This window comes from Panthera onca, chromosome A2 (genome assembly GCF_046562875.1).
Source record: "Panthera onca isolate mPanOnc1 chromosome A2, mPanOnc1 haplotype 2, whole genome shotgun sequence".
NCBI lineage: Eukaryota > Metazoa > Chordata > Mammalia > Carnivora > Felidae > Panthera > Panthera onca.
The window spans coordinates 10,221,020-10,245,139 of NC_138340.1; the positions used below are offsets into that span (position 1 = coordinate 10,221,020).

Consider the following 24,120-nt stretch of genomic DNA (forward strand, 5'->3'; position numbering starts at 1 on the left):
GCCGACCTCGGCGGTCACGTGACCCGGCCCGGCGGCCGCTGGGGCCGGAGGGCGCGGCGCGCGGACGCGGCGGCCTGGCCAGGCGGGGCCCGAGCGGAGCAGGCCGGAGCGGGCCGCGCGCCGGCGGGGGCTCGCGCCGCGCCCGCCCCTTCCCCGCCCCGCGCGGGGCGCACGCGCGCTCCTCCTGTTGCCCCTCCCTCCGCGCGGGGACCCCTGGCGGGCGGCGCGAGGACATGGCCAGCGACGCCGTGCAGGTAGGCGCACCTGCGTCCGCAGCCGCCGGGCGGCCGGCCAGCGCCGGGGACCCCCCGCCCGCGCGTTGCCGGGGCTCCCCGGGGCCCGGGAGGCCAAGGTGGGGGCCTCCCGAGGGCCCGGCGCCCCCTCCCTGGGACGACACCGTGGAACCAGCACGGTCCCCCTTTCGGCAGGTGAAGGTACGCACCGAGGGGAGCGGGGAGGTCCGGAAGGCCCCCGCCGCACCCCTAAGCTCCTCCCCTCCCTGAGCATTAGAAGGGGCGCGGCGGAGGCTCTAGTTCGAACGTCTGCGGCTGGCTGTGCGTTCCGGTGCCTGTCGCCCCCGTCACTCAACTAGGCACTCCTTCCCCCCCCCCCCCCCCCCCCTCCAGCATTCAGTTCCCGGCAGGTGCGGCTCCACCTGGGGCAGGTGCCTGGCGCAGTGGCCCGGAGGGGAGGAGGCCGTTCTGTCGGTGCCCCTCCCCCAGCACAACAAAGCTCTGGCGGCCCCCCGCCTCCAGACGGAGCTTTATGATGGTCCCGACGCCACCCAGATTGGCACCTGTTGGCGGAAGTGCCCGAGTCACCTCATTAGATTGAGGAATGGGGGATCCACACGGCCACCCTCAAGGCTGCCGGGTGGAACCTTATCCCCGGCTGGGGATTCTCTTGTACCTAGAACCCAACCTGGGTATGGGTGGCAGGGCTGGGTCACCCCTCCAGCACATGCAAACACACACAGATTGGCACCAACCTGCCACCCAGCCAGGTTCTCCATGTGCCACCTTGTGAATATCACAGCCTTGGACTCACCTTCCACATCTGTGACAAGCAAGGCCAGGGTGACTTCTGACTTTGGTTCAGAATCTGAGGCACATCCTGTGCCTCTGGCACCCTCATTAGTGCCTCAAAATCCCTCTTTTGTCCTGTGGTTGCTGTGTAACTGGGTTTTCGTCTCCTTCTGCACCTGCCCCCATCCCCTCTGTGTCTCTCCCATGATCCCCTGTCCCCCACCCCAGTCCTGCTGATGGCCTGTCAGCCTTGCCGCGGAGCTGGGCGTATCTGGTGTTGCCGATCACATAAGGTCAGACCTTGGGGCCGGGGTGGGCCGGGGTTTCTGCCTCTACCCGCAGCCCTGGGAGGGCTGTGTAGGAACCCCCTGGCGCATGCATGCACTTGGCATGTAGCAAACACGACCTGAGAGGAGGCTGTGAGTCCTGGAATGAGGCTGGGCCTGTGCTGTGGTCCCCCCTGCCATCTCTTGCCCAGTTTCTTACCCCCTCCTGGTCATCCCTTTCTTGTGCCTGCTTGGGCCTGCCACCCTGTCACTCTGTCTGTCCCGACGTATGCCTGTCTGTCCTGTGTCCGGCAAACGGATGTCCTGTCCAGATTCCGGAAACGCCCAAAGCATTGAAATCTCCGGATGTGAGGGTCTAGGTCCCTGGCTGCTCTGGGAAGGCGGGGCAGGGAGGGAGGATTCTGGGAAGTGGACCCTCTGGACCTGGGTGTCCTGTGCCTTGGTGGGAGGCGGGGGAGCAGGGCTTCTCCAAGGCTGGGCCAGGCTTCTGATTCATGGGTTTGCCTTGCTGGCCCACAGGTAACCTCTGCCCTCTGGGTAGGAGTGAGTCACCCAAGGGAAGAGAACCCAGGAGGCTGGACCTCCCTCCTTCCCTCCCTGCTCTGCGTACTCTCAGGCCTCAGCTTCTGTTCCTCTGTGCCTGGGCTTTCCCCATTTGAGCTGGCCTGGATCTTCGCAGTACCCTGCTCTGCCTGCTAGGGATGGGATGGGGCTGGGTGGTGGGCGGGGACTGGTAGCCAGCCGGTAGTATTAGGTGAACTTGGGTTTAAATTCCAGCGCTGTCACTTTCTCACTGTATGTCCTGGATCCGCTGCCTTTGCCTCTCTGAGCTGTGGTTTTGCCACCAGAAACAATAGGCCTAAAAGGGCATTCATTGTCTAAAGGGAGAGGTGTAGATGAGCCTGTGCTCTGCAGGTGGGGCTGCTGGGAAAGCCTTACTGGGGAACATGGTCAGCAGCCCAGGGTGTGAGTCTGTGTCCTTTAACCCGGGGTTTCTCAGTCTCAGCACTATTGATGTTTGGCGCTGAATCATTCTTTGAGGTGGGGGCTGCCCTGTGCAGGGAAGGATGTGGACAGGCTCCCTGGTCTCAACCCAGTAGATGCCAGGAGCACACCCTCCCCACCCCCAGCTGGGACAACCCAGAATGTTTCTGGATGTTGCCGGACGCCCCTGGAGATGTGTGTGGGGATAACCCCCCCCCCCCCCCCCGCCCGATCTGCTGCTGTTATCTCTCTGAGCCTCAGTTTCCTCAGGATTAATGTGAGGGATGAGTAGGCTGGCGAGAGTGATACTCTTGGCATGCATAAACCCTCCCTGGGGGCAGCTGCCCTCCAGGTTGGCTAGGAGCCAAGGAAGACTTTGCTCATCTGTGAAATGGGTTCTCCCGGTGAGGGTTCTCACGTATTGCGAGGCCTGCCACTTAGCTGGTGATCCGATTCTGGGCACTCCCGTTTTAAATCCCAGCCCTTACTCCTGCTGGCTGTGGGACCTTGGGGACAAGTTATGTCACCACTCCAGGCCTCAGTTTCCTTGTCTTGAAAATGGGGTGATAATAGCACCCCCATCGTGGACTCACATTAGTTGACCTAGGTGGAGCTTGTAATAACTGCTCTTATTATTAAGTCATACTTGGCCTTCAGTGGGCTGCCGGTTTGTGGGTACCGTCACCCCAGAGCTCCAGCACTGGCTTCTCATGATGTGGGTTTCAGGGAGGTGGCATGGCCGGGCCCTAGCTGTGGTCACAGCAGTTGGTGACCAAATTGAGAGGAAGCCGGAAGTCGGGACAGCCTGCATCTGCAGGAAGGGGGCTGGCCCATAGAAGCACTCATATATCGGGCATGTGCACATCAGCGTCCGTGGGGTAGGCACAGGGGTGTGCACACACTTGCCTGCCTGTGTTCCGTGCACACTCCTGTAGGTATATGAGAGGGTGTAGACACCCCAGTTGGCCCCTGGAGCCTGGTCTCCATGTCTACACTAATGGGCACGTGAGGTGCGTGCACACCTTAGCAAGTCCTAGGACAAAGAGCGAGGGCCCTCCCTGGTTGTCTCCTGAGAAGCAGGCTTAGTCCTAGGGGAGGCGATGAGGAAAAGGTCCTCTACATGCCCCAGAGCCCCGGAGCTGGCGCCACGCAGGGGATGCTGGGAGCTGGCAGGAAAGAGGAAGTGGCGGTCAGGAGGCCCTAGCAGGGCTGAGGTTCAGGAAGAGGGCGGGGCCCTCAGCCCGGACCCAGGATGGCGCAGGCCAATCCCCCTTTGGACCAGGAGCTGGAGGTGGGGGCTGGGGTTGGGGTGGGGGGCAAAGAGGATCCCAGTGACACCGGCCGGAGGCCCTGCCCTTGGGACCTCTTGATTTTGGACCAAGAGGAGGAGACGGGTCCGTGGCCTGGGAGTTTTCTGTTTTGAAGATGAAAATATGTGGGGCTTTTTGAGGCTCCCAGGCCACGATAGAGGAGGAAGGAGCCGGGGCGCTGCTCTTTGGGGTCCAGGTGTAGAGGACGAGAGGAAGGGAGACAGGGCTTGTCCCAGGAACTCCCAGTTTGAGGACACAGCAGGGGAAAGATGGGGTTTGTCCCCAGGATGTCGTTTGGAAGGAGGGAAGAGGAGGCCTGCCCTTGGCACTTCCCAGTTTGAGGGCATCGCAGAGAGGAAAAGGGGCCTGCTCTCCAGATCTCAAGGCCATTGTTTTGGGGGGAGGGGCAGTAGAGGCCTGCCCTTGATACTTGTTTGAGGAGCAGCAGAGGGAAGATGGGGCCTGCCCTGGGGACCTAGTTTTAGGGATAGCAGAGGGGAGTTGGGGTCTACCCTTGGAACCTCCTAGTTTAGGGGGGCAGCAGAAGGGTGAAGGGGTCTGCCCTCAGGACCTTGTTTTGTGGGGGGGCAGTGGGAGGTAGGGCCTGAACCTGGGGACCTTCGAGTTTGGGGGGGAACACACTGGTGGGGTAATGGGGCCTGTGCTCCCGAATCCAGGTGCATAAGGAATAGATGAAAGGAGATAAGACTGTACTTACTTATGGGGTCCCCTAGTCGGAGGGGACAGAGAAGGAAGAAGGCCCTGCCCTTGGGACCTCACAGTTTGGGGTAATCGGGAAGCGGGGACAGGGCCTTGTCTCACCTCCCAGTTTGGGGGCTCAGAGTATGCGGAGCAGGCCGGGTCTCGGAAGTCCCAGGCCCAGCTGGCCACGTGCGGCGTGCACCGTGGGGTGGGGTCCCCCCCTCCCCCCTCCCCCCACTGACCACGCTCCGTCTCCTGCAGAGCGAGCCGCGCAGCTGGTCCCTGCTGGAGCAGCTGGGCCTGGCAGGTGCGGACCTGGCGGCCCCGGGGGTGCAGCAGCAGCTGGAGCTGGAGCGGGAGCGGCTGCGGAAAGAGATCCGCAAGGAGCTGAAGCTGAAGGAGGGCGCCGAGAACCTGCGGCGGGCCACCACCGACCTGGGCCGCAGCCTGGGCCCCGTGGAGCTGCTGCTGCGCGGCTCCTCGCGCCGCCTGGACCTGCTGCACCAGCAGCTGCAGGAGCTGCACGCCCACGTGGTGCTGCCCGACCCTGCGGCCGCCGCCCGAGGTGAGCTGGGGGCTTCTCCGGAGGGGGCGGGCCTGCGGGGGGGGGGGGGGGGCCTCCGCTGCCAGGGGCCCGCCCCGGGTCTCCCAGAGCCAGGCTGGCCCGGTGTGCACGGAGCCCCGGGGAGACAGCCTCCGGCCTCGGCCTCCGATCCCAACGAGCACCGAAACCGGCCCCCAGGGCAGGGTCCTGCGCAGGCGCACCGCCACCCGACCTACACGGGGTCACGTGAATATCTGAAGACTCACACAGTTGTACCAACATCCGGACAACACCCAGAGATGCTTTAAAAAATTTGTTTAGTTTTTGTTTCTTTAAAAAATTCTCGGGGCGCCTGGGTGGCTCAGTCAGTTAGGCTTCTGACTTCGGCTGAGGTCATGATCTCACGGTTCGAGAGTCGGAGCCCCGCGGTCGCGTGGGGCTCTGCGCAGACAGCTGGGAGCCTGGAGCCGCTTGGATCCTGTGTCTCCCTCTGTCTTTCTGTCCCTCCCCTGCTCGCACTCTCTCTCTCTCTCAAAAATAAACATAAAAAAATAACAAAATAGGGGCGCCTGGGTGGCTCAGTCGGCTAAGCCTCCGACTTCGGCTCAGGTCATGATCTCGCGGTCCATGAGTTCCAGCCCCGCGTCGGGCTCTGTGCTGACTGCTCAGAGCCTGGAGCCTGTTTCAGATTCTGTGTCTCCCTCTCTCTCTGACCCTCCCCTGTTCATTCTCTGTCTCTCTCTGTCTCAAAAATAAATAAACATTAAAAAAAAAAATTAAAAAAAAATAATAAATAAAAATTTTTTATTTGTGGTCAAAAAACACACAACATAAAATTTATCGTTTTTTAAAAAAGCATTATTTGTTTTGAGAGAGAAACAGAGCATGCGAGTAGGGGAGGGGCTGAGAGAGAGGCAGGGAGAGGATCCCAAGCAGGCTCAGCACGGACAGTGCAGATCCCAGCACGGGGCTCGAACCCATGAGCGGTGAGAGCATGACCTGAGCTGAAAGCTAGAGTCAGACGCTTAACTGATTGAGCCACCCAGATGCCCCTAAAAGTTACCATTTTTAAGCGTACAGTAGATTCACATTGTCGTGCAAGGCATTACAGAACTTTTTATCTTGCAGCCAAAGACTCCTTCCACATCACATCAGTAGCCAGAGACCCTCACACACAGTCAACACCAGCACCCAGATGACACCCAAGGACCCAGGCACTATCGTGTGAACACCCAGAAACTTCTATACCTCCGCCCAAAGAAGCACACACACAGTCACAGCCACACACAGACAGTATCTAGAGCCTCTTGCACATGGTTACACCAACCCCCAGAGATTGACACACCCTTACAGACGTCCAACCCTTACAGGCGTACATTGTCCCGTCCACAGCTGGAGACATACACGCACAGTCAGACCAGGCCCGCAGACTCCCCCGACACCCGTACACCGCCTCGGCCTGTCAGCAGCTGGGGACCGACGTTGTCATGGCAGTGCGCGGAGATAGTTCATCTAACACCCGGCGTCTCCTACGGTCGCATCTGCACCGAAATTCCCCCACCCCCACTCCCAAGTTACACCACCCTCCGGGACTCACATAGAGCCATGCCGGCATCTAGGGACACATGGGTCTGACTGTACCCACAGGCAGATAGAGCCGGTGCAGACACACCGGCTGGAGATCTGAACCCACCGTTGGGCCAACAGTTAGAAACGCGTGCATTGGGTCACCCCAGCACCCAGACCTCACGCCTGGCGTTTCGCCTAGGTACGGGAGCACGTAAGGAGACGCATACTCAGTCATGCCAACACCCTGTGGGCACAGACATAACCACACCTGAGCCCACAGGCTCTCACACAGCTGCGTGAGAAGTGGGGGGCTTCTGTATATAGTTACACCAACACCAAGGACTTATGTACACGTGGACGTTTGCCCACGCTCGTTCACACCGGTCTTGTCCCAGTGCCGAGGGGGTTTCCCTGGGCGGGCTGGAGTGGAGGGACCTTCTGGGCCCTGGCCCCCTTTTCCTCTTTCCCCTGGCCTTGGGGGCAGAACCCAGGCTGGGCAAAGGGTGGATCCTCTCAGCTGGGCAAAGCCTTTTAGGCAGATGGAGGTGAGGGCTGTTGTGACTTTGTCCTCCCCCCCCCCCCCCCCACCTCTTAGATGCCCCTCAGTCTCCTGGTGCAGGTAGCCAGGCCTGCTCGGCCACCAACCTGAGCCGCGTAGCCGGCCTGGAGAAGCAGCTGGCCATTGAGCTGAAGGTGAAGCAGGGGGCAGAAAACATGATCCAGACATACAGCAACGGCAGCACCAAGGTAGGGGCAGCATGCATGTGCACACCCCACGTGCGTGTGCACAACCCCCACGTGCGTGCACACCGGTGAGCTGATCCCAGGCTGGGGGGTGGGAACCGCCGTGCCACCTACGTCTGTCTGCCCCATGGGAGGCTGGGACCCTCTGGGTTGGGGACAGAGGGACTGATGGGGGACTTGGAGGCAGGACTGCGGTGTGAGCAGCTTGTAGGGGGCATCTGAGAAACAGGATGACCGTCTGAGATGTCAGACACACGGCAGAGGCTGTGTCCCACACTCAGTCACGCCAGAGACTCGAGGGATGTCCACATCTGGTGGTGTCACTGCTGGTGGCATCTCTGAAACGTACACACATGGTCAGGTCAATACTTAGATCCTAACACCTGGAGACACACAGAGTCATGTCAACACTTGGGCACACGACGCTGCCATAACATCTAGAGACGCAGCCGTAATGACACTTGGAGACCCGTGGAGGATGCCCACCACGGCCACCTCTAGACGTAGAGACCTACACCATCACATAATCCCCAAGGACACACGCACAGGCCAACAGGGAGCCTTGGACACACCCACAGACCATTAAATTCACACCCAGAGACTGGAGGTGTCACACAGATTGGAGGTGTCACACCCACACTCAGTCCTGGTGTCCCTGGAGTCCCCTTACTGCAGCCTGTCAAACACACCCACCCAGCGACCCTTGGACTCACCCATGTGGCTACAGTCAGGGCTACGCCCGCCTCAGGGAACACTCACCCACGTGTCTGCCATGGTGACAGCTGACTCCAATACGGTGCCTCCTGATGCCAGGTGCGGCCCTGAGCCCCACACACAGATGGGCTCCTTCGGTCCTCAGCCCAGTGGTGGTCACTACTCCCCTCCCTGCAGGGGAGGAAACAGGCCCGGGGAGGCTGAGTGGCTTGCCAGCAGTTACGTGTGTTGCGGGGGCAGAGCCAGGATTCAGACGCCACGGGCCACATCTCCCCTCTCCTCCTGGGAATGCGTGGATGCGTGTGCTGTCCACACATCGCCTCTGTGACACAGTCACCACGGCCCGCACGGGGTGCACGGAGGGCCCGTGGGCAGACCCCCGCTTGCCCAGCCTTCCCCTTACAGCCCATCCCCACCTCCAGGACCGGAAGCTGCTGCTGACGGCCCAGCAGATGCTGCAGGACAGCAAGACCAAGATCGACATCATCCGTATGCAGCTTCGCCGGGCGGGCCAGCTGGAGAGCCAGGCAGCCCCCGACGATGCCCAAGGTGAGCCCCTCGCCCCGAGGCAGACTAGCCCGCGTCCCACCTTGCAAGAGCTCAGCTCCCGGCCCCGTCAGGGGACCCTTTCTGAGGCAGGGAGGTGGCTGTGGGTCACTCACGGTATGACCGGAACCCATTCCTGACCGTCTCTGGGCCGGTTTCCCATTTTGTCCTATGTAGGGTCTGCCCTAGACCAGGTATTAGCAGACTACAGCCCGAGGACTAAATCTGCCACTGCCGTTTTATTTTTGTAAATAAAGTTTTACTGACACACAGCCATGTGCATTCATTTACTATCTTGTGAGGCTGCTTTCGCTCCGCAGGAGCAGAGCTGAGCGGTGGCAACAGAGGCTGTTTCAGCTCCGCAGAGCTGAAAAGACGGACTCTCTGGCCCTTCGTGAAAAGAAATGGCGGACCCCCGGACCGGGTGGCCGCCTCGTCCCGTTGGCCCCCGCTGTGTAGCACTGGGGTGTCCACAGTGTGTGTCTGTGTCCGCGAATGGGTCTGTGTGTGAATGCCTGGGGGTGACTTGAGCTGACTGCCAACCTGAATTTGTGGCAGGGTCTTGATGTGTGCAAGGTGGTAGCTGGGTCTGCGCCACTGATGTGTGTCAGTATTAATGTGACGTTGTGGGGACCGGGGGCCGTGTGTGTGTCCCGGTAGCCATGACAGTTTGTGTGTCCCCCGTGTAACAGTGTTAGCCGTAGACTAGGTGCCTCACAAACAACAGAGATCTGTTGCTCACAGTCCTGGAGGCCCAGAAGTCCAGGATCAGAGTGTCTCGTGAGAGCCCTCTTCTGGGTTCACAGACAGCTCCCTTTCCTGCTGTGTGTGTCCTCCCGTGGTGGAGGGGTGGAGGAGCTCTCTGAGGGCCTCTCTTAAGAGGCCACTGCTCCCATTCACGAGGGCTCCGTCCTCATGACCTAATCACTTCCCAAAGGCCCCACCTCCTAACACATAATACCATCACATTAGGGGCTAGGTTTCTTTCTTTCTTTCTTTCTTTCTTTCTTTCTTTCTTTCTTTCTCTCTTTCTCTCTTTCTCTCTTTCTCTCTCTCTTTCTCTCTCTCTCTCTCTCTCTCTCTCTCTCTTTCTTTCTTTCTCCTCTCTCTCCCTTTCCCTTTTTCTTCCTTCCTTCCTTCCTTTCATTTTTATGAAAGACAGAGGCAGCTTGAGTGGGGAAGGAACAGAGAGAGAGGGAGAAAGAGAATCCCAAGCAGGCTCCACACCGCCAGCACAGAGCCTGATGTGAGGCTTGAACCCATGAAACTGTAAGATGACGACCTGAGTCAAAACCAAGAGTTGGTTGCTCAATCAACTGAGCCGCCCAGGCACCCGGGGTAGGGTTTCAATATATGAATTTCAGGGGAACAGAAACATCCAGTCCATAGCAATGGGAATAGATAACTCAGATGACAGAGTGTGGGTGTCGTGTGTGTGTCTTTGAGGTAGGGGAGGGGTTAGTGTGATTGCTTGTCTGTACTGGGAATACCTACATGGGCTCTCGGTGACAGTGAATGATGGTATGGTCATGTCCCTGTGCCTCTGGGTGGTATTGTAGCCTCGGGTAATGGTACGATCTTGTCCCTGTAAGTGTAAAAGCCCTGGTGACTATCTGGACATGTGTGACAGCAGGCCTGGGGGCAAGAGTGCGGCTGTGTTTGTCAGACAGTGTGCCTGTGACTGCTGTGTCTGTGTGGTTGGTGTCTAAGTGAGTGCCTGTGAGTGATAGCATGACTCTCTCTGAGTGCCAGGGTCTGAGTCTGGGTCAATATACAAGATAGTGGGACTGTCCTTGGAACCTACACCCATGGAGAGTGTGGTCTTGTGCCTCTGGTGACAGTGTGTCCTTCTTGTGCCTGTCCCTGTGCCATTGGGTAACTGTGACCGTCCTTTATTGGGCCATGGCTGTGTCCCTACGACTTGATACCCAGTCTGTTTCCCTGCAACATTTGTGCCTGTGGGTATTGGTGATGCTGTCCTGCCTGTGTGACAGTGTGATGGCATTTCTTTGCTGTCCCTGTGCCTTACCCATGTGGCAGTGTGATTATGGTTCTCCCTGGGCTGGAGTTAGGGGGCCCCAGGGGTTTTGCCACAGTGTAAATGTGTCCCGTGAGAATGTTTGTGTCTTGTGATCATGTCTCTGCCCTGTGACAATATCCCTGTGTGGTGGTGTGGCTGAATCTTTGTGAGAGTGTGTTCTCTGCCTGTGGGTGACCGTGTGCCTACGCTGGTGACAAAGCAATAATGCCACTGTTCCCCTGTGAGTGACAGTGTGGCGATGTCTGTGCGACAGTGCCTTTGCTCTCCCAACTGCATTGTATTTCACCACGTGGATGGTCACATTCGTTTACCCAGCCTCCTACTGGAAGAAACGGGGTTATTTCCGATCTTTTGCTCTTAGAAAGAAGGCTTCAGTGAGTAACGATGTACACATGCCAAGTGAAGAGGTGCTTCTATGGGATAAAGTTCCTGAACTGGGTTTGCTGGATCAAAGGGCCATTACATTTGCAATTTTGATAGGTGTGGGCAAACTGCCGCCCTTCGAAGGCAGTTAGTAAAAGTTACTTTTTTTTTTTTTTTAAGTGTCCCTGGGCCTGTGTGATTATCTCCTTCTGGCTATCTAAATGGCCACAGTGTCCCTGTGACCGTCCCTGGGATGCAATGGGACCCTGTCAACACGTCTGTCCTTTAAGCCTTTGTTGATCGTGTCCCTGTGTACATGACTGTTCCTGTATGACAGCCTAACTCTGTCCCTGGGATGGTGCCTGTGGGTGACCATGTTTGGATGAAAGAGTGATTGCATTTGGGTGGAAGTCTGACTGCCTGCAGGTGACAGCGCGACTGTGGCACCGTCACCCCTTGCTTGGGAAAAACCTGACGCATCTTGGTGGTGGTGTGTCTGTGGCCAGTGCCCGTTCCTGCGGACACCTGCGCATCGGGGGCTGGGGTGGTCGGACCTGGGTCCTAGGCTGGCCTCACTACCCGGCGTCCCACGCCCACAGGGAGTGCAGACCTGGGGTCCGTGGAGCTGCGCATTGAGGAGCTGAGGCACCACTTCCGAGTGGAGCACGCGGTGGCCGAGGGTGCCAAGAACGTGCTACGCCTGCTCAGCGCCGCCAAGGCCCCGGACCGCAAGGCGGTCTGCGAGGTGAGGGGCGGGACTTTGGCGGGGGCGGGGCCCCAGCGAAGGGGCGGGAATTGACCCCGTAAGGCCTCCTGCGGTGAGGCTTCAGCGAGGGGCGGGACCTTGGCCAGGGGTGGGGCCTCGGCCGGGGGTGGGGCCTCGTTTTCCCGGAGCCCAGGGGTAGGACCCAGGTGGTTTGAAGGCTAGGGCCAGGTAAGACTCAGCCAGGCTTGGGGAGGCCCCACCCCTAGCCCCACTCTGTCCCTCCCATTACAGGCCCAGGAGAAGCTGACCGAGTCCAACCAGAAGCTGGGGCTGCTGCGGGAGGCTCTCGAGCGGCGCCTCGGGGAGTTGCCCGCGGACCATCCGAAGGGGCGTCTGCTGCGCGAGGAGCTTGCTGCGGCCTCGTCCGCAGCCTTCAGTGCCCTCCTGACGGGGCCCTTCCCTCCCACGCACTACAACACCCTGTGCAAGCCCGCGCCACTCACAGGTGGGTCCAGACCTCCCCCACCCAGACCCCGCCACCGCGGCTCTGTATCCTCGACCTCTCCCCAAGCCCTGAGACCCTCAACCTAGATCTCCGCTTTCCCCACGCCTGTACCCCATCCTACTTCATTCTCCATGCATCACAGCTCTGTAGCCCGGGTCCCCACTTCCCTAGGCCCCACAGCTCTATGCAGTGGACTTCCGGGCCCAGCTTGTCTTCTGATTCTGGACTCTTGCCCCCGTGCCCACCATGTCCCCATCACTACCCCTTCTTACCCGGCCCTGTTTTTCCCTCCAGCCATAGCCCCCCAGCCCAAGTCTCGCAACCCCTCATTCTCAGAACCCTCAGCCCTGAGTCTGCCCCCACCCTGCAAGGCCAGCTAGCTCCTCCCTCCCTAGACCCCTCAGCGGTTACTTCCCCCTTAGATCAGCCCTACCCTAGACCCCTGACCCCTTCTGGGACCTCTGGTCAGCTCCCTGAGTCCTACCCTCGATGCCCTAGTCCAGTCTGGCTCCCATTGCCTCATTGGCCCGTGCCCTAAACCCATCTTCTGTCGATAACCCCCAGCATCCAGAGCCCCTCCCCAGCCTGGCCTACCCCAGCCTCAGCCCTGCCCCTTCTCCCATATTTCTCACTTGTGGGCATCCCTGCATCAGACCTCCTGCCCCTCCCCCCCGCCCCGGTTGTCCCTCACCGACTTCCACCTGTGTGCTGGCCATTTCTGGATATGCCCACTTCGCCTTTGGCCTGTGCCAGATATGGGCGCCCCCTGAGCCTGCCCTCCCTCAGGGACCCTGGAGGTGCGTGTGGTAGGCTGCCGGAACCTTCCAGAGACCGTCCCCTGGAGCTCCTCACCCTCGGTGGGGGTGCCTGGCACCCCTGACAGCCGCACCACCTTCCTGAGCCGCCCAGCCCGGGGCCTTTACAGCCGAAGCGGAAGCCTCAGTGGCCGTGCCAGCCTCAAAGTGGAAGCCGAGAACACCAGTGAGTGGGCACTGAGCCTTGGAGGGATGAGATGGGGCGGGGATCCTGGGATGTCACATGCTTGTAACACTTTATTTACTTATTTTGAGAAGGAGACAGAGCATGAGTCGGGGAGGGGCAGAGAGAGAGGGAGACACAGAATCCGAAGCAGGCTCCAGGCTCTGAGCTGTCAGCACAGAGCCCGACGCGGGGCTCGAGCCCATGAGCTGTGAGATCATGACCTGAGCCAAAGTCAGACTCTCAACCGACTGAGCCCCCCAGGCGCCCCTAGAACTAGTACGCTACGTTCATTAGGGTGGATATTGTTTTAAGAAAAAAAAAGAAAATACAAGTGCTGGGGAGGATGTGGAGAGACCGGACCCCTCGCTCACTACCGTTGGGACCGCAAAGTGCTGCAGGCTCCGTGGAAAGCAGGATGGCAGGTCCTCAAAAAATTAAACATGGCATTACCGTGTGACCGGCAACCCCTCTTCTTTTTTTTTTTTTTTTTTTAATTTTTTTTTTCAACATTTTTTATTTATTTTTGGGACAGAGAGAGACAGAGAATGAACGGGGGAGGGGCAGAGAGAGAGGGAGACACAGAATCGGAAACAGGCTCCAGGCTCCGAGCGGTCAGCCCAGAGCCTGACGCGGGGCTCGAACTCACGGACCCGAGATCGTGACCTGGCTGAAGTCGGACGCTTAACCGACTGCGCCACCCAGGCGCCCCCGGCAACCCCTCTTCTGAGCACACACCCCAAAGAGTTGATCTGTGGACGCTCATGTCCACGGCGGCATTATTCCCGACGGCCAAGTTGTAGAAGCGACACAGGTGTCCGCTGACGGATGAACGGATGAGCGGAATGTGCTGTGTATGTGCCGCGGGGCGGTATTCCACCCCCAAAAGGCAGCCTCGATACTGACACGGGCTACAGCATCGACGAACCTGAGGGCGTTAAGCTAAGTGAAACAAGCCCGTCACAAAAAGATACGTTCTGTACGATTCCACTTCTCTGAGGTGTCGAGACTAGTCCAGGTCGCGGAAACGAAAGAAGGGTGGTTGCCAGTGGCTGGGCGGGAGGGGAGAGCAGAGAGTTGTTGTTTCACGGGGACAGAGTTTCAGTGGAGGGAGACGAAAAACGTTCTGGAGATGGATGGTGGTTGGTAGTCGCACAACAGTGTGAACGGAACGCTTCAAAGTGATTACAGCGGTAAATGTTATGTGAATTTTACCCCAGTTAAAAAAAAAAAAAAAGGCATCCAAGAAAGTAGGTACAAAAGAAGAAGAATAATGGAGCAAACACCCATGATACCACCACCCAGGTCAGGTCAAGCAATAGAACTCTCTGGAAACCCCCCTTCCCTCTCCCCTCCCATTCTAGCCCCTTCCTCTGTCCAGAGGTAGCCACTCTCCTGACGTGTGGTTATCATTTCCCTGCTTTTCTTTGTAGTTTTAGCACCTATGTACACATCTCAAAACAACATAGTTTAACCTTGCCTGGTGTTTGAACTTTACATACGCAGAATCATACAGAATGTATTCCATGGTAATGGCTTCTTCCATTTAACTTTGTTTGGGAGACTTAGCCATATCATAGCATGAAGCTAGAGTTTATTCATTCATTTTTTTTTTTTAATTTTTTTTTTTAACGTTTATTTATTTTTGGGACAGAGAGAGACAGAGCATGAAAGGGGGAGGGGCAGAGAGAGAGGGAGACACAGAATCGGAAGCAGGCTCCAGGCTCCGAGCCATTAGCCCAGAGCCCAACGCGGGGCCCGAACTCACGAACCATGAGATCGTGACCTGAGCCGAAGTCGGACGCTCAACCGACTGAGCCACCCAGGCACCCCTATTCATTCATTTTAACTCCTGTTTAATAGCCTGTTGTTTTAGACTGAGCCGTAACAAACTGCTGCGGCTTTTTAAAGTAAAAAATAGTAAGAGTTGAATATGAGCTGATAAGACTATACTATAGTTTATATGTTAATTCTGTGAATAGATAGATATTTCTAGTCTGGGGCCAATATAAGCGTTATATATGTGCATTTCCCAATGTAAACTGCGTGCATTTTTTTAGGGTGAATTCTCAGGAGTATATTGCTGGAAGTTGCATATAGAGTAAAAGCGAATTTGGGTCCCTACCTCACACCATACACAGACATCAACTGGAAGTATATTAAACGCCTTAACGTGAAAGGCAGAACCATAAAGCTTTGTCACGATAGCACGGTGAACATGATGGGGGGAGGAGAGATTTCTTTACTAGGATAGGAGATATGATCCCCCCTACACACACCCCAAACATTTTCTGACCCCCTCCCCCACCCCTCATTCCAGGCGAGGTTAGCACTGTGCTCAAGCTGGATAACACAGTGGTGGGGCAGACCTCCTGGAAGCCATGTGGCCCCAACGCCTGGGACCAGAGCTTCACCCTGGAGCTGGAAAGGGTGAGCTAGGTGGGGGGGACGGCAGGGCCTGGAGGAGGAGGGTTCTGGACCTCAGGCACCCCAAGTGACGGCTCAATTCCTCTCCCTCAATTGAGGCCCGGGAACTGGAGTTGGCTGTGTTCTGGCGGGACCAACGGGGCCTGTGTGCCCTCAAATTCCTGAAGTTGGAGGATTTCTTGGACAACGAGAGGCATGAAGTGCAGCTGGACATGGAACCCCAGGGCTGCCTGGTGGCCGAGGTACAGCCCGACCCCTGAGCACGAGAAACTACTTTCCCACATGCTCCCATTGTCCAGAAGGGAAGAGATGTTTGGGATTCATCTCTGAACCTTGATAGAAGAGTGTATGTAATTAGTGACATCAGTGACACAACGTGAGCTGGGCTTGGTTTTGTTCTGAGGGGAAAAGATTGACCAAAAAAAAAAAAAATTGCAAAATTTTGCCAAGCCCGAAAAGAAAAGAAAAACGTGGTGATGTGTCAAGGAGATTGCTATCAGAGCTACGGCAGACTAGAGAGAAAGCCCTTCTGCAGTGCTGTTAGGGTTAGGGTCTCAGTTGGGGTACCCCACCCTTGGTGCTGTGGCCAGGTGCGCCCCAGTGGGCCGGATCCTTCTCGGTTTGCGCGGTCGGGTGTTGAGCAGCCCCCCTGGTTTGCACCCACAGGAAGCCAGCACCCACCCCCACCCCCAGTTGTGACAATCAAAGATGTCTCCAGACATTGCCAGTGTCCCCTGGGTGAGGGCCCGCCGTCTAATAAATGACATTCCTAGCTGACCCCTCGTGGTGTGAGCCACACCCTGTCCTAAGTGCTTTGCCGGCTTTAACTTGTTAATCCTCACGCAGACCCACTTCAACCCAGTTCAGAAGCGATCCTCCTTAGTCACATCTGAGCGGGGAGAAAACAGAGGCACCGAGTAGGAAAGCCCCTGGCCCTCTCATTCAGCCAAAAACTTCCTCAAAAGTGCTTTGCCCCTGACACATATACGTGTGCCCTGCATGTGTGGGAATCCGTGCCTCGGTGTGGGAATTCTGACGTGATCTCATAATCGAGGACCGCTGGCGGAAAAGAGCAGGGACCAGGGCTGACTCCAGCGGCAGGGCAGTGAAATTGTTCTTCCGTTCGGGAGACCGGCCAAAACCCAGCGGGTGGCTGGGTGGGTAGCGGGGGTGCGAATTCTGAAGCAGTCCTGCTCGCCCTCGAGGTCTACTTATAGCGTTCTGTTTTGTTTCTCTGCCTCCCCAAAAGCACCAGCCGATAGAACTTTCTACAGTTCTGTGGTCTATGAGCCTACAATAGTCGCATTGTGTGGTAGATGGAAATGCTGTATCCGAGCCCCGTCCAACACAGCAGCCGCCAGCCACGTGAAGCGTGGCTAGCCGGACCAGGGAACTCAAGTTTTAATGTTACTTTAAATTTTTCCTGAATTTAAATAGCCCTTCATGGCTAGTGGTGACCATATCGGACACGCATAAGGTCACACAGTTCTGTGACTTTTAGCGCCTTGCTAGAGGATGCAACCAGAGTGGGGAGAATGGCACCAGACCGGCGGCTCCCCCACATGGGTGGCACCGGCATCCCCTGGAGAGCTTGTTGAAACACGGACTGCTGGGCCCCTCCCCCATGTTTCTGATTCAGTGGGTCCAGGTGGGGCCCAGGAATCTGCATTGCCGGCAGATTCCCCAGGTGATGCTGCTGGTCCGGGGCCACACTTGGGGAATCAGGACACTCGAGGATGTAGGACCTTGCTGGAGCTGAGTGTGCGTCTCGTTGGGTCAGACCCCCCCTCTGCACCCCTGGAGGAGGGTTTGGTTGCCTGCTTCTTGCCTTTCCAAGATGGGGTTTCAGGAGGTAGCCCTGCCAGGCCATGGATTGTTTTTTTTAGCCCCTTGGTACCTTATAACTTCTTAATACTCTGTGTTTGGATGTGGGGCCGCAGTGATCAGAACCCCCAAAACATATGGGTGTGCACACCTCCTCTCCTAAGGGCTTCCCCCTGTGCCTAGAGGTGGGGGCAGATTCTCACCCACTGGCCCCTCTCCCCAGGTTACCTTCCGCAACCCTGTCATTGAGAGGATACCCCGGCTCCGAAGGCAGAAGAAAATTTTCTCCAAGCAACAAGGTGAGGAGGGGGTGAGCAAGGCAGAGGAGAGGCCAGGGGTCCCGGGAGTATCGTGAAGGGTGACGCCTGCCCCCATCCCTCCAGGGAAAACATTTCAGCGCGCTAGGCAGATGAACATCGATGTTGCCACCTGGGTGCGGCTGCTTCGAAGGCTCATTCCCAATGCCACGGCCACGGGTACCTTCAGCCCTGGGGCCTCTCCGGGACCTGAGGCCCGGTCCACAGGGTAAGGAGGGAGGTCCCTGGGGTCTAGGCTGTCCCTGGTTGCTTGGCAGGGTGCTGGGTCCCAGACAAACCCTCCTCCCGTGTTCTACAGCGATATATCTGTGGAGAAGCTGAACCTTGGGGCTGACTTGGATAGTTTGCCCCAGAAGAGTTCTCTGGGCCCTCCTTCCAGCCCATCGAGCCTGGTGAGTGTCCCACTCATTTCCCCCTGGGCCTGGCTTAGGCAGCTTCAAAGATTCCTCCTCCGGGCCTCATTCCCAGCTCAAGGCCCAGAGACCACCGGGAACTTCCCTGGGTCACACATCTCTTCTAGAAGCAGGGTCCCACTCTCTATTCCTGAATAAAAACATGAGCTCAGGAGCCAGGCCACCTGGGTCCTTGTCCCTGCTCTGCTATTTATTAGCTGTGTGACCTACAGCAAGTTGCTTCGCCTTGCTGTGCTCTGTGCACTGGCCTGTAAACCAAGCACGTTTAAGACTCAAGTCTAGGACAGAAGTCAAGATAGCGGTTTTCTCTGGTTGCGGCGGGGAGGCGGTTATTGATAGGAGGGAGATACAAGGGAGCCCGTCAGGGTCATGGCGATGTTGTGGGTCTTAATCTAGGGCAGAGATCAGCACAGTTTTTCCATAAAGGGCCATTGCAGAAAGCAGCCACACATGATACATCCATACACCAACGGCCGTGGCTGGATCCTGGCACAACCTCGCTGACGGACACTGAAGCTTGAATGTCATATCACTTCCACAGATCACAAAATGTCACTCTCCTTTTGATTCCCCCCCCCCCCCACCCTTTAAACACGTCAAAGCTATTCTTAGCTCACAGATGGTACAAGACACGTTTTACCCACCCCCGGTCTGGGTGCTACGCACCCAGGTGGACACGTGTGTGTACGAGCTGGCTCCCTTGAGTGCATTTTACACCTCGCCTAAAAAAAAGAAGAATAACATATGCTTCTGGATTATATTTATAATAATAATATAATGACAGGCACCATGAGATGAGTTTGGCAAAACAAAATCCGAAAGTTTCATACCACCAAATGCTGGGCAGGAGGCGGGGGAGCAGGCAGTCAGTGGGAGGCTCGCAAATCGTTGCATCTCGGGAGGGCCTAGCTGGCTGAGCTAAAAATGGGACATCGTCTCGACCCGGGAGTTCCAATCCTGGACGTGCACACGTGTGCGCCTCCCGGAAGTTCACCGCGGCAGCTTTGTGTGGGCAGAAGTGAAAACGTCAGAGTCCGTTCGTAGGAGCCAGTGCTAAATAAGTGACAGGTGGGAATAGTACGTGGCTGTGACATATGCGCGGTGGCGTAGAATAGCTTCTGAGACGGGTTGTCCGGTAGGGACGTCCGGATTAGGATATTGTCAGTCGTGGGAGCCAGGAAAATGGAGCCTCTACCGTCAACGTTTGCTTGTAGAAAATCTATCTAGAAAGCCACTCAGGAAATCCTTCATGGTGGCTGGTTCCGGGGAGGGGGGCTGGGGCACGAGAGGCCGGTGTTTCCCGCCACACACCTGTCCGTGCTGATGGGATTTTTACAGCCGTGTCTGCAGTGGAGGATGATGAACCGGTGGTAACATGTTCCCGTTTGCAGTATTGATCTTGACTCTTTCCAAAGTTCCATGCACACGTGGGGTAAAGAATTAAGTGGCTCCCAGGGCACATACCCATCAAGGCAATAAGTAGGCAAAATGATAAAATGTATTTACAGCATGAAGAAAAGCAGCGAAAGGGGACGGGGAGTATGTGTGTCTCGGGGAGGGGGGTTCTGTGAGTTGTCTGATATGCTGACCAGCTGACTGACCATCTGCGAAGGTGACATCCCGATAGATGCCCGGAGGCAAGGGAGGAGCTGTGCAGATGCTGGTGGGGAAGAGAGGACTCCCCACCCTGGGTGGGAGGGAATAGTCTGGGCAAAGGACTTGAGCTGCTGTGTGCACAGGACAGCGTGGCAGGAGGGGAGTGAGCATGGGGGCGAGCGGGAGGAGAGGCGACGTCAGAGAGGTGACTAGAGTGCAGTTATATCATGGGGTGCCTCTGACCCCCTGTCTCTGCTGCAGAGCTCCCCGATCCAGGAAACTACCACCACTCCCGAGCTGCCTTCGGACACCCAGGAGACCCCAGGCCCCGCCCTGTGCAGGTGACACCCCTCCCCCACTCCCCACCTGCCACCCCTGCCTGCCGTCCTTGTCCCCACCACTGTCTTCTCTCCACAGCCCTCTGAGGAGGTCACCCCTGACCCTCGAGGATTTCAAATTCCTGGCGGTGCTGGGCCGGGGTCACTTTGGGAAGGTGAGGCAGGGGGCAAGGAGTTGAGGGAACTGGGGCTTCCCGGGCTGGCCACGAAGGTCCTCGCTGCCCACTGTGGTTCCAGGTGCTGCTCTCTGAGTTCCGGCCCAGCGGGGAGCTGTTCGCCATCAAGGCTTTGAAGAAAGGCGACATTGTGGCCCGAGATGAGGTGGAGAGGTGGGGAACCAGCTGGGGCCCTCTGAGAACCTTGGTCTCTTCTTCTGGGAAGTGGGAGACAGAGCAGTCCCCTCTTCGGAGCTGCTGTGACAGTGATTTATAACAGCCACTTATTACTAAGCCAGCACTTGAGATGTTACCAACTCTTAGAAAGTGCCCACTGTGCGCTTTATGTCCAGTAACTCATGACAGTCCTATGCGGCAAATATTACCGTTCCCCTTCTGCCGATAACACAGAGAGGTCGAGCAAGTTGCCCAAAGTCACAAAGCCAGTAAGCAGCAGGTCGGGGATTCAAACCTAGGGACTCGGACTCTTAAGCCTGCACTCCTTTTTTTTTTTTTTTAAATGTTTGTTTCTTTATTTTGGGAGAGATTGGGAGAGAAAGAAGGGAATTCCAAGCAGGCTCCCCACTCAGTGTGAAGGCCCAATGCGAGGCTCGATCTCACGACCATGAGATCATGACCTGAGCAGAAATCAAGAGTCAGATGCTTAAGTGACTGAGTCACCCAAGCACCCTTGAAGGCTGTACTCTTAATGGCACCATTACACTGCCCCTGCTTTGGGGTTAGGGCCCTGGGTCCAAATCCCACCTCTGCCACCAATTTGCTTAGAGGCCTGGGGGAAGTCACTTTGCTCTTCTGATCCCCAGCCTCCCCATGTATAAAAGGGGGGTAATGATGCCTTTCTTGCAGGGTTGTTAGGTAGATTAAGTGAGGGGATGCATCTAGAGCATTCTATACAGTATCTGCCCCCCCTGTAAAAATGCCCAAGAGAGACCCTGATTGTCCCTAATCTTCCTGACATTTTTTTTTTGTTAATCAGGAACCCAACTCAGACAGCCTTAAGCAAAAGAGGAATTTATTGCTCTGGATCAGAAAAGTGTAGGGGTGCGTTGCCTTCAGGCATGGCTGTATCCAGTTGCTCAGATGACTTCTCGCTGTCCTCTTTCCTCTTTGTGGGCTTTGCCTGCAGTCATTTCACTGGGGGCAGAGAGAGCCCCCTACCACAGCAATTTAAGGTTCATCTATCAGTTTTAGCCCTTCTTCCTTAATAATTCCAGCAGAAATCCTGAGGTTGAGCCCCACTAGCTTGGCTCGACCATTCCCGAACCAATTCCTGGCCAGGAAAATGGGGTGCTCCAATTAGCCCACCCTGGCTGTTCCCTAAAGGGATGTCTGGCGGGGCGGGGGTGGGGGGGGCGGCGGCGCTGTTACTAGGATGATAGATGGATTCTGGGTGCTTGTTTAGCCGCTGAGGTTCAGAAATATTAAGCAACTTGCCTCAGGTTGCACAGCCATTCGAGGCCCCCAGCAAATAGGTGATGGCTGAGGACTCCGGGGAGTGTGGGGCCTGGGGGTGGGGGACTGCTGTGGTCTCTGACCCCTGCCTGCAACCCTGCCCAGCCTGATGTGCGAGAAGCGGATCTTGGCGGCGGTGACCAGAGCAGCACATCCCTTCCTGGTGAACCTGTTCGGCTGTTTCCAGACGCCAGAGCACGTGTGCTTCGTGATGGAGTACTCAGCCGGCGGGGATCTGATGCTGCACATCCACAGTGACGTGTTCTCTGAGCCCCGCGCTGTGTGAGCCCCCCGCCCCCGCCCCGCGCCCCACCGCCAGAGAGGCTGTGGCGGCCCTCTTCCTACCCTCCACCCTTTGGCCCCTGCCTTCTTCCCCCAACCTCCTGGAGTTCTGGGGAGCTGGGGGGCTTTGGGGGACGTGAGAGCCAGGTTTCCGTGGCCTGCCTTCCTTGCCGGGAGGCCTGGCCCCGTCACACGAGCTTCTCTCTGCAGCTTTTATTCGGCCTGTGTGGTGCTGGGCCTGCAGTTCCTGCACGAACACAAGATCGTCTACAGGTGTGTGCCTGTGTGTGCGTGTGCTCCTGTACACACGCTCTGCCCACGGGGGGCCCTCAGGCTTCAGGCAGGGCCCGGACCCCCACTCATCCCTCTTTACATCCCCCCAACCCATCACAGGGACCTGAAGTTGGACAATTTGCTCCTGGACACCGAGGGCTATGTCAAGATCGCAGACTTTGGCCTCTGCAAGGAGGGTGAGGGGCGGGGCTGGGATTTGAAGGGCTGGCCTTTGGGGATTAGACAGAGTGGGGAGGGAATGGAGTCCCCAACCCCACCTGGGCCGCCCCCAACCCTAACGCTGGGGTGGGGCTGACTGGCTAGGCCACCCCATGCTGGGCTGGGCTACCGCTAGGACCCCCACCCGTAGCTGGGGGACCCGCACCCGAAACCTCACATGGCCCTACTGCCCCCAGGGATGGGCTATGGGGACCGGACCAGCACATTTTGTGGGACCCCGGAGTTCCTGGCACCTGAGGTGCTGACAGACACATCTTACACGAGGGCTGTGGACTGGTGGGGGCTGGGTGTGCTGCTCTACGAGATGCTGGTTGGAGAGGTGAGGCCCCAGGCTGCTCCCACCCTGCCTGACCCTGGGATCACACTGGGAACTGCTTATGCCTGGGGGTGGGGGTGGGGGGACAGGGAAGGGGGAGGAGCGGGGGAAGGGGGAGAGGGGGAGGGGGGAGCGGGGGAGGGCCATTGGGGAATCATACTGTGCCTCCATGTGCTGTGTGATGGGGGCAGCTGGCTTTGCCTCCCTAGCCTCAATTTCTGCGTCTCTAAAATGGGGTACTTACCTTCCCACATCAGTCAGGCCCCAGAAGTAGCTGGGAGTGGACGGCTCAGGTGGGGCTGGGAGGGGAGTGGCCAGAGGAGGGGCCTAATTCACCCTGGCTCTCCCTGTCCCCAGTCCCCGTTCCCAGGGGACGACGAGGAGGAGGTATTTGACAGCATAGTCAATGATGAGGTTCGCTACCCACGCTTCCTGTCGGCCGAAGCCATTGGCATCATGCGCAGGGTGAGGAGCCCCCGACTTGGGCCTGGGGAGGGGCTCTGGGGCCGGGCCGGGGAGGACTGACACCTCTCGTCTCCCCAGCTGCTGCGGAGGAATCCAGAGCGGAGGTTGGGGTCCAGCGAGAGGGACGCAGAGGATGTGAAAAAGCAGCCCTTCTTTCGGGTAAGGTCCCCCCAAGTGCCTGGCCACCCCCCCCCCACCAGAGACCTGGTCAACCTGGTCACCCCGTCCCCCAGGGCCTAGTCATTTCTCCCCTACCAAGACCTAGTCACTTCACCTCCAACATTGTCACCTCCGTCCCCCCCCCCCCCCACTGACCCTCCCACACACACATCTGCTCCAGGCCAGCATGGTGCAGACCACTGCCCTGTGTGTGAACCCAGGCTTCCCCTCCCCCACCCCCGGGCTCCCCATGCTCTCACACCGTGACCCTTACTGGGCTGCCAGTAAGGATCACATTTTATCCCTCTATCTTATGACTCCTTATGTCAATCCCCCAGATGCAGGGCTGGTCAGGGCACAGGGGCTGGTCGCTCGGGCAGTCTGCTCCCCAGCCTCTCCTGCTGACTTCTGTCTCTCCTCCGCCCCTGCAGACACTGGGCTGGGACACTCTGCTGGCCCGGCGCTTGCCACCTCCCTTCGTGCCCACGCTGTCAGGCCGCACGGACGTCAGCAACTTCGATGAGGAATTCACAGGGGAGGCCCCCACGCTGAGCCCGCCCCGCGACGCGCGGCCCCTCACGGCCACTGAGCAGGCAGCCTTCCGGGACTTCGACTTCGTGGCCGGGGGCTGCTAGCCCTCTCCCCTGCCCCTGCCCTGCCCAAGCTCTTAGTAGTTTTTAAAAAGGCCTTTGGGGTTTGCCCCACCCACGCATCCTCTGGCTCCTAATGTGTGCAGTGATGTTGGCAAGGGGCGGGGGAGTGGGGGAGAGGGGTGTGCTTGGAAGCGGGGAGAGTTGTGGGGGGCAGATCCGATGGGTGGCCAG

At 57.7% G+C, this 24,120-nt stretch overlaps 1 protein-coding gene across 3 annotated transcripts; it reads left to right on the forward strand.

Moving 5' to 3' along the window:
• Positions 1-29: 29 nt before the first annotated feature.
• PKN1 (protein kinase N1) lies at positions 30-24,008 on the forward strand. 3 transcript variants are annotated; one of them, XM_078443285.2, is made up of 22 exons: positions 30-254; positions 4,570-4,873; positions 7,017-7,168; positions 8,302-8,428; positions 11,429-11,574; positions 11,827-12,040; positions 12,827-13,021; positions 15,339-15,448; positions 15,544-15,687; positions 17,493-17,568; positions 17,653-17,794; positions 17,885-17,978; positions 19,857-19,936; positions 20,013-20,088; positions 20,171-20,262; positions 21,667-21,843; positions 22,054-22,116; positions 22,237-22,313; positions 22,533-22,675; positions 23,030-23,137; positions 23,216-23,296; positions 23,728-24,008. In XM_078443285.2, exons 1-22 carry the CDS (start codon positions 234-236, stop codon positions 23,929-23,931), a joined length of 2,826 nt encoding a protein of 941 aa, XP_078299411.1. In that variant the 5' UTR covers positions 30-233; the 3' UTR covers positions 23,932-24,008. The 3 variants fall into 3 exon arrangements, with proteins under 3 accessions (XP_078299411.1, XP_078299413.1, XP_078299412.1); XM_078443287.2 differs by lacking the exon at positions 30-254 and adding an exon at positions 311-434; XM_078443286.2 differs by lacking the exon at positions 30-254 and adding an exon at positions 3,479-3,587.
• Positions 24,009-24,120: the final 112 nt, after the last annotated feature.

Coding starts and splice junctions, on each gene's coding strand:
- PKN1 (XM_078443286.2), top strand. CDS start 3,549: ATGGCGCAGGCCAATCCCCCTTTGGACCAGGAGCTGGAG. Junction 4,874..7,016: donor CCCTGCGGCCGCCGCCCGAG/GTGAGCTGGGGG, acceptor CCCACCTCTTAG/ATGCCCCTCAGTCTCCTGGT. Junction 17,795..17,884: donor CCTGAGGCCCGGTCCACAGG/GTAAGGAGGGAG, acceptor CGTGTTCTACAG/CGATATATCTGTGGAGAAGC.